This window comes from Rana temporaria, chromosome 2 (genome assembly GCF_905171775.1).
Source record: "Rana temporaria chromosome 2, aRanTem1.1, whole genome shotgun sequence".
NCBI lineage: Eukaryota > Metazoa > Chordata > Amphibia > Anura > Ranidae > Rana > Rana temporaria.
The window spans coordinates 128,490,482-128,504,741 of NC_053490.1; the positions used below are offsets into that span (position 1 = coordinate 128,490,482).

The window sequence follows — 14,260 nt, forward strand, 5'->3', positions numbered from 1 at the left end:
TGAAAAGAGGAACGCCTTGCGCCGGCGGAATTTAAGTTACACAGCCAAACATTTCTAGGTAAGTGCTTTGTGGATCGGGCACTTAGGTAGAAATTTTAAGGCAGTGTAACTTAAATGGGAAAATTTACGTTACGCCGGATCTTTGTGGATTACCCCCGCTGTTTTGCCACAAAGTCCCCCATATAGGCCTGGCCAGGTAAGCAGACCCAACGCTTTCATGATGTATGATGCAGCTCTGGAGACGGACTAACTTATTCCAGTTTTGGCTGTGTTATTTAGACTTGCGTATAAGGGGTTGATAACCCCCAAGCCTACCCCCTTTGCAATATGACCTCTCAAGGACTTGTTCAGGTAAAGGTATAAGGTAAAGTTATGCTTATGTCCTTATATGGCCTCCTTAACCAGGATATTAGAGGATTTATTAGATATTTGTGAGGCCAACCTTAATAAGGAATATCAAATATGCAATATCCCTATCACTCCTCCCCCTGGCTCACAAATATCATACAGTAATGTCCAGGGCCGCTGTTAGAAATCATGGGGCCCCGTACAGCCTACCTGATGGGGCCCCCCCCAACCCCGCCTCAAAAAAGTGATATTTTAAGTGATATTTATCTTTGTCCAGGCTAATCACATTCCTTCGAACAAATGAGAGTGCTGCAGCTGACTTTAAGGATTCAATTTTCCTTAAGCCAGCACATCTATTATGCCTTTAAATCAGCTGAGGCATGCACTCCAAAAAATTATTTAAATCTGTATGACCCAATTCACACTAGCATTGCTCTCTGAAGAGTGATCTGCATGCGGATTGCTCTTCTGACAGAATTTGGCTGGTGGTGAACAGGCACTGTATCACCTCCTCAGCAGGAAACATGGTGGGTGGTTACAGTAGTTGCTTTGCGGATGCAGCATATGTACTTTGCCAACCACTACCTTTCCAGCATGAGGGCCCTTTCACACAGTGCTGCTCCACTCAGCAAGGGATCAGTGAGTGGATTCTCTGCAGAATTGGAGCTAAATGGGACAGATGTGTTCTGATTTCCAGGTCTGTTCAGTTTGCATCTGCACACAATGCACAGCCCACAGGGGAGGACTTGTGATGTCTCTATGGGTGGCCAAATGGAAATTTGGACTTGTGTCCACTCACAACAGGCAATGTGGAAGGAAGATTGACCACACTCCCAGCATCAGAAAAAAAAATTGCTTTTATATCCACATAGAAAAGCATCACAAACCCACAATACAGAGAGATAGCAGCATTTTTTTTTTTTTAAATCTATGTACATCTGGATTCCATCCTATATAGAGCTTTCATACAGATCCACATGAAAAAATGGCAGGCAGATCTAATTGTAAGGTTTGGGTGAAAGCTTCTTTAAGGAGGGGTGGTTGGTGGGTGGTTAAAAAAATGCAGCTCAGCTACATGTTTTTACTCCCCCCCCCTTCCATCCAAATAAGTAGCAAGTGTAAAGTAGCATCTCATGCTTATGATTATCATTATGATGATCACAGAACTTTAGATCCTCTATTGCTCTGCCACAGTGCCACATGGCTACTGAGTGCTGACTTGGCTCTATTGTGTGACAGTCTGTACACACTCAGACCCAATAGCCATGTGACACTGTGGAAGAGCAATAGAGGATCTAAAGTGCTGTGATCATCCTAATGACGATAATCATGAACACAGTGGGGAGTCAGGGGGCTGTACCTTCTTTCCATGGTAGCTGATGTGACTGTGTGCCCTTCCTTGCTGCTCGATTAAGTTTCCTGCATCCTCTCAGCCAGACAGTCACATGCCTCTCTCACTCCCACCCACAGACAGCACTTACTGAGGGAGCCCTGTACACATAAATCACTCCGCCAGGGATGGTACAAGCAGAGGGCAGCCGGAACTAGAACATGTGCAGCGCATTGTGCGGCCAGGCTTTATCTACCTGCGCCCCCCGAAAATGGAAATAAAGTCCCTTCAGTTATTTCACTTCCTGGGCCCCTCTATTGCCCTAATGGGGCCCAGGATTATGTAAGTACACCCTAAAAAGCAAGCAGGAACATGGGTGGTTTAGAAAAACATTTTAATATATTCTGTCAGAATTTAATTATAAAGCTTCCCGGGCCCCCTAGCTGAGCCGGGCCCGGTACATCAGGGCTGGCTGTACTGCCCTATCAGCGGCCCTGGTAATGTCTACAACTGCACATAAAGGCTACATGTCAGCATTGGAAGGAAAGCACCTGATAAATGTAATAAGAAATATAAAATATGCAATAGCTCTATCAGCACAGCACAGAATCTATCATCTACAAAATACTTGGGCATGAAACAAATTGCCAGTTTGCCAAAGTAAAAGGATTTTTTACTAGGGTGACCAGAAATCCCCAGTTTCAGGGGACAGTCCCCTGATTGAGGACACTGTCCCCGGACCAAGTCTGTCCCTGGTTTTGTCCCCAGATTGGATTTAATAGGGGGCAGGGGCAATTTCAAAGACAATCAGTGCAGAATTAAAATAAAAAAATTAGAATTACACCCCCCCGCATCTCCGTGCCTACTAGCATAGGGGGGTTGTATTTTTCCCATTATCTGTGCCCCTTTCTGATGATCATTTGCTGGTCGAGGCTAAGGGAATATTTCTCAGTTTCGGGTGCATGCCCATTCAGTTCCGCTTGCATGTTCTTGGCTCAAATCCTGGCCAGCCACCTGCCTATCTCCTTGCCTTCCCTGGTGGAGTGATCTTCCTCCGCTCCCCATCCAGTAGGAGCCGGGGCCCGAAGAGTGAGACTTGAGAGGCTGTGAGATGGACGGCGACGGGCAGAGAGTCGCTGATTGTTGCCATTACTAGTAAAGAAAAAATATGTCCCCGGAATTAATTTTAAAAATCTGGTCACCTTATTTTTTACTTACTTGTAAAATCTCTTTCTTGGGAGTATAGCACAGAACACATGTGACCTGATTCTTGGATTATTGGGTTATGCTCCACCTCCAGATGATTGGACACTGGCAAATTGCACAGCTTGAAAACACCCAGCATAAGCTGTTCCAACCACATCATTGCCTCAGTTTTCTAGCATGCAATATTTTCGAAAATTCCAAAAAAGAGATTTTGAAGGTAAATCAAAATCACATTTTCCTAATCGTACATCACAGGACACAGAAGAGTTTATTCTTTGACTATTGGATGTCCAAAAGCAATCCTATGAGGGGCAGGCAACAGCAAACAGGCCTAACAATAACATTCCTCTAAACAGAACAGCAATGTGGCATACACACGATCGGAAACTTCCGACAAGAAGTTTTTCTAACGAAATGTTGGCTCAAACTTGTGTTGCATACACACGGTCACACAATTCTTATCGGAAACATACAAGACATACGACGAGCCAAGATCAATGAAGTTCAATAGGCAGTTTGGCTCTTCTGCCTGATTCTGAGCATGTGTGTTTTTGTGTGTCGGAATTGCATACAGATGAGCAGATTAGGAACTTTTTCCATCGGGAAAATAGAGAACCTGCTCTCAATCTTTTGTTGGCATAAATTCCGACAGCAAAAGTCCGATGGAGCATACACACGGTCAGAATTTCCAACCAAAAGCTCACATTGAACTTTTTTTGTCAGAATTTCAGATTGTGTGTACGCGGCATTAGAGGAACAACTGGCAAGGCCTGCAAATTCACCTTTTTAAAACCTAGTGAATGTATGCACAGAAGACCATTGCCTTACAGACCTGGGTAAACCAAGGCCTAATGTTGGAAAGCCAATAAAGTACTAACACGAGTGACCTGCCTTTTAGGTCATATGTCTGGGTAATGAGTCACTCAATCCATTTTGCAATTGTGGATTGAGAGACAGTCTATGCCTTCTGAGAGCTTTCAGACAACACAAACAAGCTATCAGATTGATGAATCAAGGCCATGATTGTTAGATAGACTCACATAGCCCTACCCACATCCAAGCCTAGGAGAACAATCTCCCCAGGATGTTTTGGAGTTGGACAAAAACAAGGCAATGTCATTTCCTGATTACATGAAATGACAAGACCATCTTAGGAAAGACATATTTGCGTGGTCTCAACACCACCCTTTTCTTTGTGAAGCACAACAAAGGGCTTACATTGCAAGCTCAGGCACCCACCTAACTGAGGTGATAGCTATGACAAAGACGTCCTTGTGTGATTGGAGAGCGAGAGAGATATCCCAAAACAGTGGTCTATAAAGGACCAACAACCCCATAAACAGTGGGAGTTCTATGTCCACCGTAAGAGCACCATCAAGGCAGAAACCTGACCATTTATAGTCAGTGGCCCAGATTCAGATAGGAGATATGACGGCGTATCTCCTGATACACCGTCGTATCTCTGCGCCTGATTCAGAGAATCAGTTACGCATAGATTTCCCTAAGATCCGACCGGCGTAAGTATCTTAGGCTGCATATTTACGCTGCCCGCTAGGTGGCGCTTCTGTATAGTTACGTGAGGAATATGCTAATTAGGTATTTACGCCGATTCAGAAACGTACATCCTGCTGGCGCATTTTTTTACGACGTTTACGTTAGGCTTTTTCCGGCTTATAGTTACCCCCGCTATATGAGGCGTAGCTAATGTTAAGTATGGACATCGTTCCCGCGCCGAGTTTTGAAAATGTTATGTCGTTTGCGTAAGTCGTTCGCGAATAGGGCTGGACGTCATTTACGTTCACGTCGAATCCAATACGTCCTTGCGGCGTACTTTGGAGCAATGCACACTGGGATATTTTACGGACGGCGCCGTTAAAAAAAACTTCAAAAACGCGGGGTCATCTAAAATTTAAACAAAACACGCCCACAACATCCCCATTTGAATTAGGCGTGCTTACGCCGCCACACATACGTTACGCCGCCGTAACTAAGGGCGCAAGTTCTTTCTGCATAAGGAACTTGCGCCCAAAGTTACAGCGGCGTAACATATCTAAGATACGTTACGCCCGCAGATAGATAGAGCATTCTATCTGAATCCGGGCCCCTGGTTTTAAGGAGATCTTTGCTGAGTAGTATTTAAACAATAGCCCTCGCCCCTGCTCTGCGCTGATAAAAGCCCCAGGCAAGAGATTTGCCGGAAAGAATCTTGCAGGCTCGCAGTAGCACAATTCTTGAGGAAAGAGATCCAAATGCTGCCTGGTTGATGAACTAGACCAAAAGGCTCCTGGTTCTTTCACTATACCCATTGCCTACGGCAAAGCCTAAACACCTCCCTTGGATGCAAAGGTGGGTTACATTGCAGCACTGGCCGTGGAAAAAGATGCCTTTTAAGAGGGAAATTTTTGTATGCAGGGTCCTTAAACACTGGTACATCATCCACCAGTACAGTAAAGGTCTTAATTAAGTAAGACACTTCAGGGTCCACAACAGGGATCATCCACTTTTTGTGGATATTGTCTTCCATTGGGTATTGTTGTGCAAACCACTTAGGCCCCATACACACGACCAAACATGTCTGCTGAAACTGGTCCGCGGGCCAGTTTCAGCAGACATGTTCGGTCGTGTGTAGGCCCGAGCGTGCAGGATTCCAGCAAACATTTGCCCGCCGGGCCTTTTCCCAGCGGGCAAATATTCCTGGACTTGTTTTAAAACAGTCCGCTGGAATCCTGCCCGCTCGGACATGTTCGGTCGTCTGTACAGACCTACCGTACATGTCCGAGCGCCCGCCATCCCTCGCATGCGTCGAATGACTTTGACGCATGCGTGGAAGCATTTAACTGGCAGGCCCGCCCACGTCGCCGCGTCATCGTCACGGCGACACCGCGGACACGCCCCGCGTATTGTTTACGCGCGGATTTCTGTACGATGGTTAGTACAGCCATCGTACAGAAATCCCCGGCCAGACATGTACGGTGAAAACGGTCCGGCGGACCGCTTTCATCGTACATGTTTGGTCGTCTGTACACGGCCTTAGGGGAAGCTCATATAGGCCCATTCATTGTACAGAACCTCTTCAGTAAAATAATGCAATGGAAAGGATCCCAACCATGATACTGTCGCAAAAACCTTGAATGTAGCAACCGTTTAACGGTATTATGAACCACCTCTATGAGAAAACTTACTCTGGACTGTTAAAGAGAAGACACATTAGAGGCCAATGAGGCTTCTTCAGAGGATTCATCTGCCTCGGAATTTGAATTTGTCTCCATTCAGTTGTGGGATTTGCACGGTCCTGCCCGACAGCACAGCCAGCTATTATCGATCTACATTTTCTCCACTGTGGTTAAGCAATACGTTTAGGTAACTTTACCACCTACAGCCTGTTATTGGAAAGTGAAGTAAACTGATGAGCTTATTCTCTCTGCTTACTCTGCTCTCTCTTCCTATGAGCATGCTTTTTGTCAGCACATGGTCATTGCAGCATGCCTGATTGGCTTTTAGCGCTGACAATTTCATTCACAGTCTGAAAAGGAAATTTAAAAGGCCAATATCATGTTAATGTAAGTACTTACAATAGTTGCTTTGAAAAAAATACACTTTGGGCCAAATCCACAAAGCAGATGCGCCGACTTAACTCGAGATTTCTAATTTTACTCCGCGCGTATCTTTGTGCCCAATCCTCAAAACGAGATACGCCTTAAAATCCGTATTTTCCGTCCTACCTAAAATAATTACTCCGGCGCATCCTCGGACGCAAATTACGCTAGTCACGCCGCTGTTTTTGATAGGCAAAGATGCAAATGAGGGAGATAGGGCGATCCACATAATTAAGTGTGTGCGCCGTAGATTACACCCTGTGCGCACCTTTTAGTTTCCCTGCGCAAATTTACACGTTATAAAAGCAGCCCTAATTTTACACATGCTGTGTAAAGGTCTGCTGAAGCAACAGCATTGAGGAGGAGCTGAACACACATATTTGCTGGACTTGAATCTGTCTGCCAACATGCCCGGGCCATCCATGATCCTAACGGCACTCGCTACTTTAGAGGAGCAAAGAAGGAGGAGGACACAGAGGAGGAGGAGGGCACAGGAGAGGGTATACCGCCCACGCCGAGATCTCTTTGGCATGCCTGCTTCTGAGGTCTATGGCAACTTCCGTTTTAACCGGGAAGCCATCCTTGAATTAACCCGAATCCTGCAGGATGATCTCACCACCCCAACCCAACGATCCCATGCCCTGCCACCTCTCATCAAAGTAATGGCAACACTCCATTTCCTTGCCACTGGGTCTTTCCAACGCACATGTGGAGGTCTGGCTGGGATGGCACAATCATCCATGAGCAGGTGTGTGCACCAAGTAGTCCCTGCAACACTGAGACGCATGGGCAATCAATTTCAAAAACCCACCCAGGAGGACCAGCGATTGCAAACCATGACGGACTTTTACCACATTGCCCGATTCCCACGGACCATCGGGGCCATTGATTGTACCCATGTGGCACTACAGCCCCCCCCATGAGACAGAGCACCTGTTCCGGAATCGGAAGCACTGGCATTCCATAAATGTCCAGGTAATCGTAGATGCCCATGGCCTCATCTGGCACGTCTGTGCAAAATTCCCTGGATCCTGCCATGACAGCTATATATTCCGGCAGACCAAAATCTCCAGAGATTTGGAACTGAACATGTATGGAGACAGCTGGCTGATTGGTGAGTGACATGGGTGTCAGGTATGTCCCCCCCCATGATGCAGACATCACGAGGGGCACATGCATGACTAACATCCTCCTGTCTTTTCCCTTCCAGGTGACTCTGGATATGCCCTGGGACCACATATGATGACCCCATTCAGGAACCCCCAAACCCCAGGAGAGCACCGCTACAACGAGGCTCACATACGCACCCGGGCAGTTGTGGAGCGCACATTTGGGCTGCTGAAGTCCCGCTTCAGATGCCTGGATAAGTCTGGGGGTACATTGTTGTATTCCCCAGACTTTGTGTGCCTGATCATCGGTGCATGTTGTATTCTGCACAACTTTGCCATGAGAAGGGGACTGGAGATTGACATACGTGCTGACCTGACCCCTGACCCAGGCAATCCCCCCCTAACCCACTCTACCCGGTCTGCTGAGGGCACAGCAGCCAGGAGACGCCTCGCAGAAGGCATTTTTTCACAGTAAACGCACATGAATAATGTCACAATGAGAATGTTTTTTTTCATAGTAAACGCACATTAATTATGTCACAATGAGAATGCATGAATGCACACCACTGTGGTCCCTAGCACAGACACATCACATGCACATCGAATTGGATTAGATCCAACAGTGTCATCTTAAGAGCATTATAGGCCCCCGGGCAATACAGTGCACTGGGGCCCTGTCTACACAATTACGCACGAGAATTACTGACAAAAATCATAACATTTACTGGCAGAACCACATTTTTTACTGCCACTGCAAAAAAAGTATCTAAAATTACAGTTTTCAGTGCCCAACAATGCAAATGTCAGTATTTAAACTATAAACATATAGCTAGTGCTATTAGAAATGTGTTTAAGTTAAACAAAAGTAAAAAAAAAAAAAGTCTTCATTGACATGAAGGTCCGGTTACTATAACCCAGCCAGCACAGAGTTTCCTCTTACATCAGAGTCTGCAGGATTCCCCCTTACAGTGAAAGGGAACTCTTATGTAAAGGGGAACGCTGCAGATCATGATCTAAGGGGGGGAACTCCGATGTGGAGGGGGGCTATGGTGACCAGAGACAACCTTATATCAGAGTCCACTGCTTTCTCTTTCCCACTTACATCAGGGTCCGCAGACTGAGTTCCCCTTGCATTGTAAGGGGGGATCCTGCAGACTCTGATGTGGGGGGGTACTCTGGTGACCAGAGACCACCTTCCTTAGATTAAATACACTAAGGTAAGGGGGGTCACTAATATAGGAGGGGGAACCTTTATATCAGTGCCCCCTTACATTTTTGCATTCACTCCCCCCTTACATCAGCAACCCCCCACACTCATGGAGGACCGGATCTTCTCTGTGATTTCCGCGAACTGGGCATGGGCAGTTCTAACCCGTCACTCTCCATAATTTTTTACTGGGGTTGCTGGGCAGCCGGTGGGGCCCCCCAGGCAAGCGGGGCCCCCGGGCAACTGCCCAGCGTGCCCAATGGAAAAGATGGCCCTGAGATCCAAGTACCCCCCCCCCCCTTTGGTACTTGGGAGCAGTAACACCACGCCACGGCTCCAATTATGTCACTGTGCATTTATACACCATTCAGGAACCTGGGATCACTTCTCCCTGGTCCTGGGGATCCCTTCTCCACCAAAACTGAGGGTGACACCCTTATTTTATCAGGAATGCCACCCCCCCACATTCACACATCATTCACACACATAAACCAAATCATAAGTACAGTATAATAAACAAAATCATAAAAAAAATAAAATGAAAAAAAATATAAAATCAAAAGTACCCCTGGAAATTAATTCTGGCGGCGAGTGCTCCGTCTGGGCTGCCCAAGGGAACGGGCACGGGCACGGCCAACTGGAGGATCTTCACGGGGGGGTGTTAGCAGGGGAGGGAGTATCTTAATGGGGGGTTGAGTGAGCAGGGGAAGGAGGATCCTCCTGGGGGGGGTGAGCAGGGGAAGAAGGAGCCTCCCCTGGTGTCTGTCCTCCTGCTGGCCTGCCCTCCAAGGCCACTGCTATCCTGTTCAGACAGCCAGTGATGGCAGCCGTATTGGCCTGGCCAGCCCGGGTATTGTCCTGGACAGCCCGGGTATTGTCCTGCACAGCCTGGGTCAGGGCAGTCACCTCCTGGTCCACGCCTGTTGTGGCGGTCTTCAGGTCCCACAAACAGGTGATGACCCCCAAAGAGTGTTGTGGCGGTCTTCAGGTCCCACAAACAGGTGATGACCCCCAAAGAGTTTGTGGCCACATCACAGAGTGACTCCCTCATTGCACCCAGGCTGTGCTCCATCTTGGTAAGAGTTTTTTGAATCTCACCCAGAGTGCGGGTCTGCCGGGCATTGTCCTTCTGCAGACTGGCCGGCAGACGCTCAAACACCCCCCTGGTCTCCTGGGTCGCCATCCTGCCTGCCCCTGAGGCTTGTGGCTCAGGAGGAGGGGAGAGAGTGACCCTTGTGGTTTGCAGCCTGTTGGGGGAGGAGTGGGAGGGGCTACCCTGATGGTGGCCTGACTGCTGCCAGCCTCTGGGGTAGGCTCTGGGGTAGCCTCAACGGTATCCTCAAATGTCATTAGATCAGAGGCCAGAAGGATTTCCCTGCCAAGCTGCAGATCTTCTTCTTCCACCCCCTCATCCTCCTCCCCCTCATCCTCCTCATGAGGGGAGGTTTGGCCACTCCCCTCCCCTGGGGACTCCTCAGCAGCCTCCTGTCCTTGGGGTGGTGCAGCAGCCTGGCCTGATGGCCCAGCATCCTCCTGGCCTGATGGGCCAGCAATCTCCTGGTCATCTGTGGAGGACACCAAACAATCACAGGTTTGAGGATCCACACACTTGGCACATCTTCCCTTTCCCCACCCACACATGCTAATCACCAGATAGAAAAACAAAAAAACTTACCTGGCCTCACAGGAACATCAGAGTCAAAGCCACGCAGGCCCACCACCTGCTCTGGCTGGAAACACCGGGCCACTGCCCATTCCTCCTCAGTCAGCCGGATGGGGCATGGTCCCCCTCCTCCAGTGCCCCTCCTATGGGCAGTGAGCTTTGCCACCTTATTGCGGACCACGCTCCTCAGATCATTAATCTTTTTCTGGATGCCAGCGGGGGTCCTCGTCTCCCCCCCCCCCTGCTGCATTTATCTGATCTGTAATTTTTTAGTATATCTTCTTCCTTTGGGCCGGGGAGGTTTTCCGGCTCTCAGGCCCATGTAAATATCGCCCATATAGGACGATGGACCTAGCAAGGATTTGCTTCTCCACATGTGTAAAATTAAGCTTCCTGCGCTTGGGTGCCATCACAGACACCACTCAGCAACAAGAAAACTCACAGGACAAACAAACAAAAATACACACACAACAAACAAACAAAAATAAAAAAACACAAGCAGACAGCTACTACAAAGTCAAAAACAAACACACAAAAAACTAACACAAAATCCAAGCAGAAAAAAAAAAAAAATAACACTTAGCAGAAACAATCAAACAAAAAATACACTTATCAGAAACAAACAACAACTACTATCTAATACTCCTCCAAAACTTCTCTATCACACACAACTCACCAACAAACACTGACAAACGTTCAGAGCAGAAGCAACTTGCTCTAGGAAGGGAACACAGGGAAATACTTTTGCAAGGGAAGTGTGTTTCACTGGGGCTATTTTATTTTTTTTTTCCGACTCAGAGAACACTTACCGGAGACCTAATCAATTTTGCGTTCATACGCTGTCTCCATCCTGGTTTGCATCATGGTGGGAAATGTTTTTTTTTTATTTATTTATTTTTTTTGCCTTTTTTTGTTTTGCTTTGTTTGCTATGTCATTATGTGTTTATATTAAGCCAGCGTGGCCACAGTATGGCAAAGTACAAAAAAAATTACATCATAAAACCAAAGTGCCCCTACCCAAGTCGACTAACCCATCAGCACCTCCCCCCATACCCAGACCCACCCCTTTCTCTCCGAACCTCAGTCTCTTAGTTTATCAACTTTTACTTCACTACACTTCCTGTCCTATACCATCCGGACTAGATAACTCTGTGATGACTTATAGTCAACCCAGTCCTGCCATTTAAGTTTGAATCCCCTTTCACCTTCCTCCCCCATAAACTTAAGCTGTTCAATGTAATAAATATCATTTATTTTATCAAGACAATTCTTCATTGTTGGGCTCTCGGGATCTTTCCACTGTTTAGGGATCAGGCTCTTTGCTGCATTCAGGATATGGGGGAGCAAGGTTCTCATATACTGTTTACTATTCATATTTGTCCCATGGAACAAACACACCCACGGGTCAACTGCTATTTTAATTCCAGTAATTTCCTTGATTAATGATACCACTTTGTGCCAATATCTGTTGATTTTGGGGCACGTCCACCAAAGGTGTGACATGGTTCCGGGTTCCGTACAACCCCTCCAACAGAATCCGGAAGTCTCCCCTTGGAATCGATGTGCAATATCTGGGGTGATATACCATCTTGATAAACATTTAAAATTAATTTCTATCAACCCGCAGTTAGTTGAAGTGATGTGCGTCATCTTCAGTATTTTCCCAAAATCTCTCTCAGTGTCCCCTGTTGCCAACTCTTCATCCCATTTTTTTTAATATACGGAGGTAGCCCCTTATTTTTTTGTCCCGACAATATTTTATAAATCCGTGAGATCCCACCTCGTCCGCTCGAGGCCAGGCACATACGCTCTAGTGGGAGCAAATTTCCCTCTAGCCTGATCGGACGAGGAAGGGAGTCCACAAAATGTTTCAACTGTTGGTATCTCAGCCAATTCAGCTCAAACATTTCTTTGTGTTCCCCAAGTTCCTGATAATTACAGATTTTGCCATCTTTCAGTATATCCCTTAATTTTACGTCAGTTTTCTTTATCCAACTCCCAGACAAGCTTACTTTCCCTGGTGCAAAATAATTTGTGTCGTATAGTGGTATTAGTAGGGAATTGTATCCCCATTTTTCGTTTTTGTGAACCCTATCCCATATTAACATAGATGTCCGTGTAATCGTGTACAAGTGCTCTTTTGACTGTCTAAATTGTGCCGGAATCCAAATCTCCTTTCCTAACCTAGTTTTATTTAAACTACTTTCCAATTTAACCCATAATTTTTCTTTATTTTCTCTAACCCATTCAACCACCCGTGTCATGTGAATGGCCGTATAGTATGCCTTAATGTCTGGTAACCCCAAACCGCCCTGCGCCTTGTCTCTGGTGAGTATAGACATGGCTATGCGCGCTTTCTTTTTCCGCCATATGAATCTAATAATAACTTTTTTAACGTTTTAAAATATACTTCTGGTATTGCAATCGGCAATTTACACACAGGGCGATCCTCAAACTAAGTATGCTTGGCCTTTTACCTATCTCACTGATTGCGCCGAGCAAAGTTCTGCACATGCCCAGTGAGCAGCAGATTCGTGCGCGCATGCGCAGTACGGCCGGCCCTTCATTTGCATGGGGTCACGGCTCATTACAATGAAGCACGCCCACTTCCTTCCCACTTGCAATAACCCCGCCTTACGCCTCAGAATTTAAGTTACGTAAGCGCTATTTTGTGCGCAAATGCGCTGTGGATACGGCACTTACGACACCAACTTAGGGCGCCGTAACTTAAATGGCATAAGTTTTGAAAAACGTAATTTCCGCCGCTGGCTGTGGATTTGGCCCTTTATTTTTAAGGTATTTTTTATCTGCCTGGAGATTAGTTAATTACTGATTATATTCACATATTTAAGGTTGTGATGTGAAATATGTTGGGATAAAAAAAAAGATGATCTACTTAACTATACTTAAGAAAAATTAGGTATTTATTTGTTTCCTCTTTTCGCAGAAAACTTCAGACATTTATAAACTTCCAGCATCCCTCTTGAAGCGGTTTTATGACGATGATTCATATGATGGTTTTGTTGGACTTATGGGAAGGAGAAATTCAGGTAAATGAACATGCAATAATGAACAAAAATTCACCAGAGCTCAGTGTTGCCAACTAGCAGAAGCCATATAACATGGTGTTAAAGCGGAGTTCCACCTAAAAATGGAACTTCTGCTTAACCCATGCCTCGCCCCCTTACATGCCACATTTAGCATGTAATTTTTTTGGGGGGGGGAGTGGGGGCTTCAGGAGAAGGGGACTTCCTGTCCCACTTCCTCCTTCCGCCGAGGGGCTGGAAAGGCGATTAGCTTTTTTCGCCGTCATTATACTGCAGCAGGTTGGCAAGATCCCGCGAACCTTCGTAGCTGTACATCGATCCCTTTAAGCGGGATAGCAACCTGCCAGGCTTCTCCTCGTCTGTGTCACCATAGGAAGCTGATTCCCATGGTGGCACACCTGTGGGCTCAGCCTTGCCCCCCCCACTCTCTGCTCACAAGATCTGATTGATAACAGCAGAAGCGGATGTCTACCATTGTTGCCTCTCTTTCCAGTAAGGAGACAGAGAGGCCAGCACCGCTGCAGATAGGTGCAGCACTGGATCAATATAGGATAGGTATGTATGTGAGGGGGCGATACTTCTACTGGAACATTCTTTATATTCTTGATATAGGAAATGCATTAAAGTAAAAAATGTTCTGCCTTTAGAACCACTTTAATCTGTATTCATAGAAACACAACATTTTTCTTAACTATAAGATTACATTCATTAAAATCTACACACAACCATTTTTAATGGTCTAGAAAAAACGTTT

The 14,260-nt window shown here is 46.4% G+C and overlaps 1 protein-coding gene across 1 annotated transcript in view; it reads left to right on the plus strand.

Moving 5' to 3' along the window:
- TAC3 (tachykinin precursor 3) overlaps positions 1-14,260 on the plus strand; it is a 111,920-nt gene that overhangs the window by 80,095 nt on the left and 17,565 nt on the right. The window contains exon 3 of the mRNA XM_040340955.1: positions 13,407-13,509. Coding sequence (XP_040196889.1) covers positions 13,407-13,509 — 103 coding nt within the window. The remainder of the gene's footprint in view (positions 1-13,406; positions 13,510-14,260) is intronic.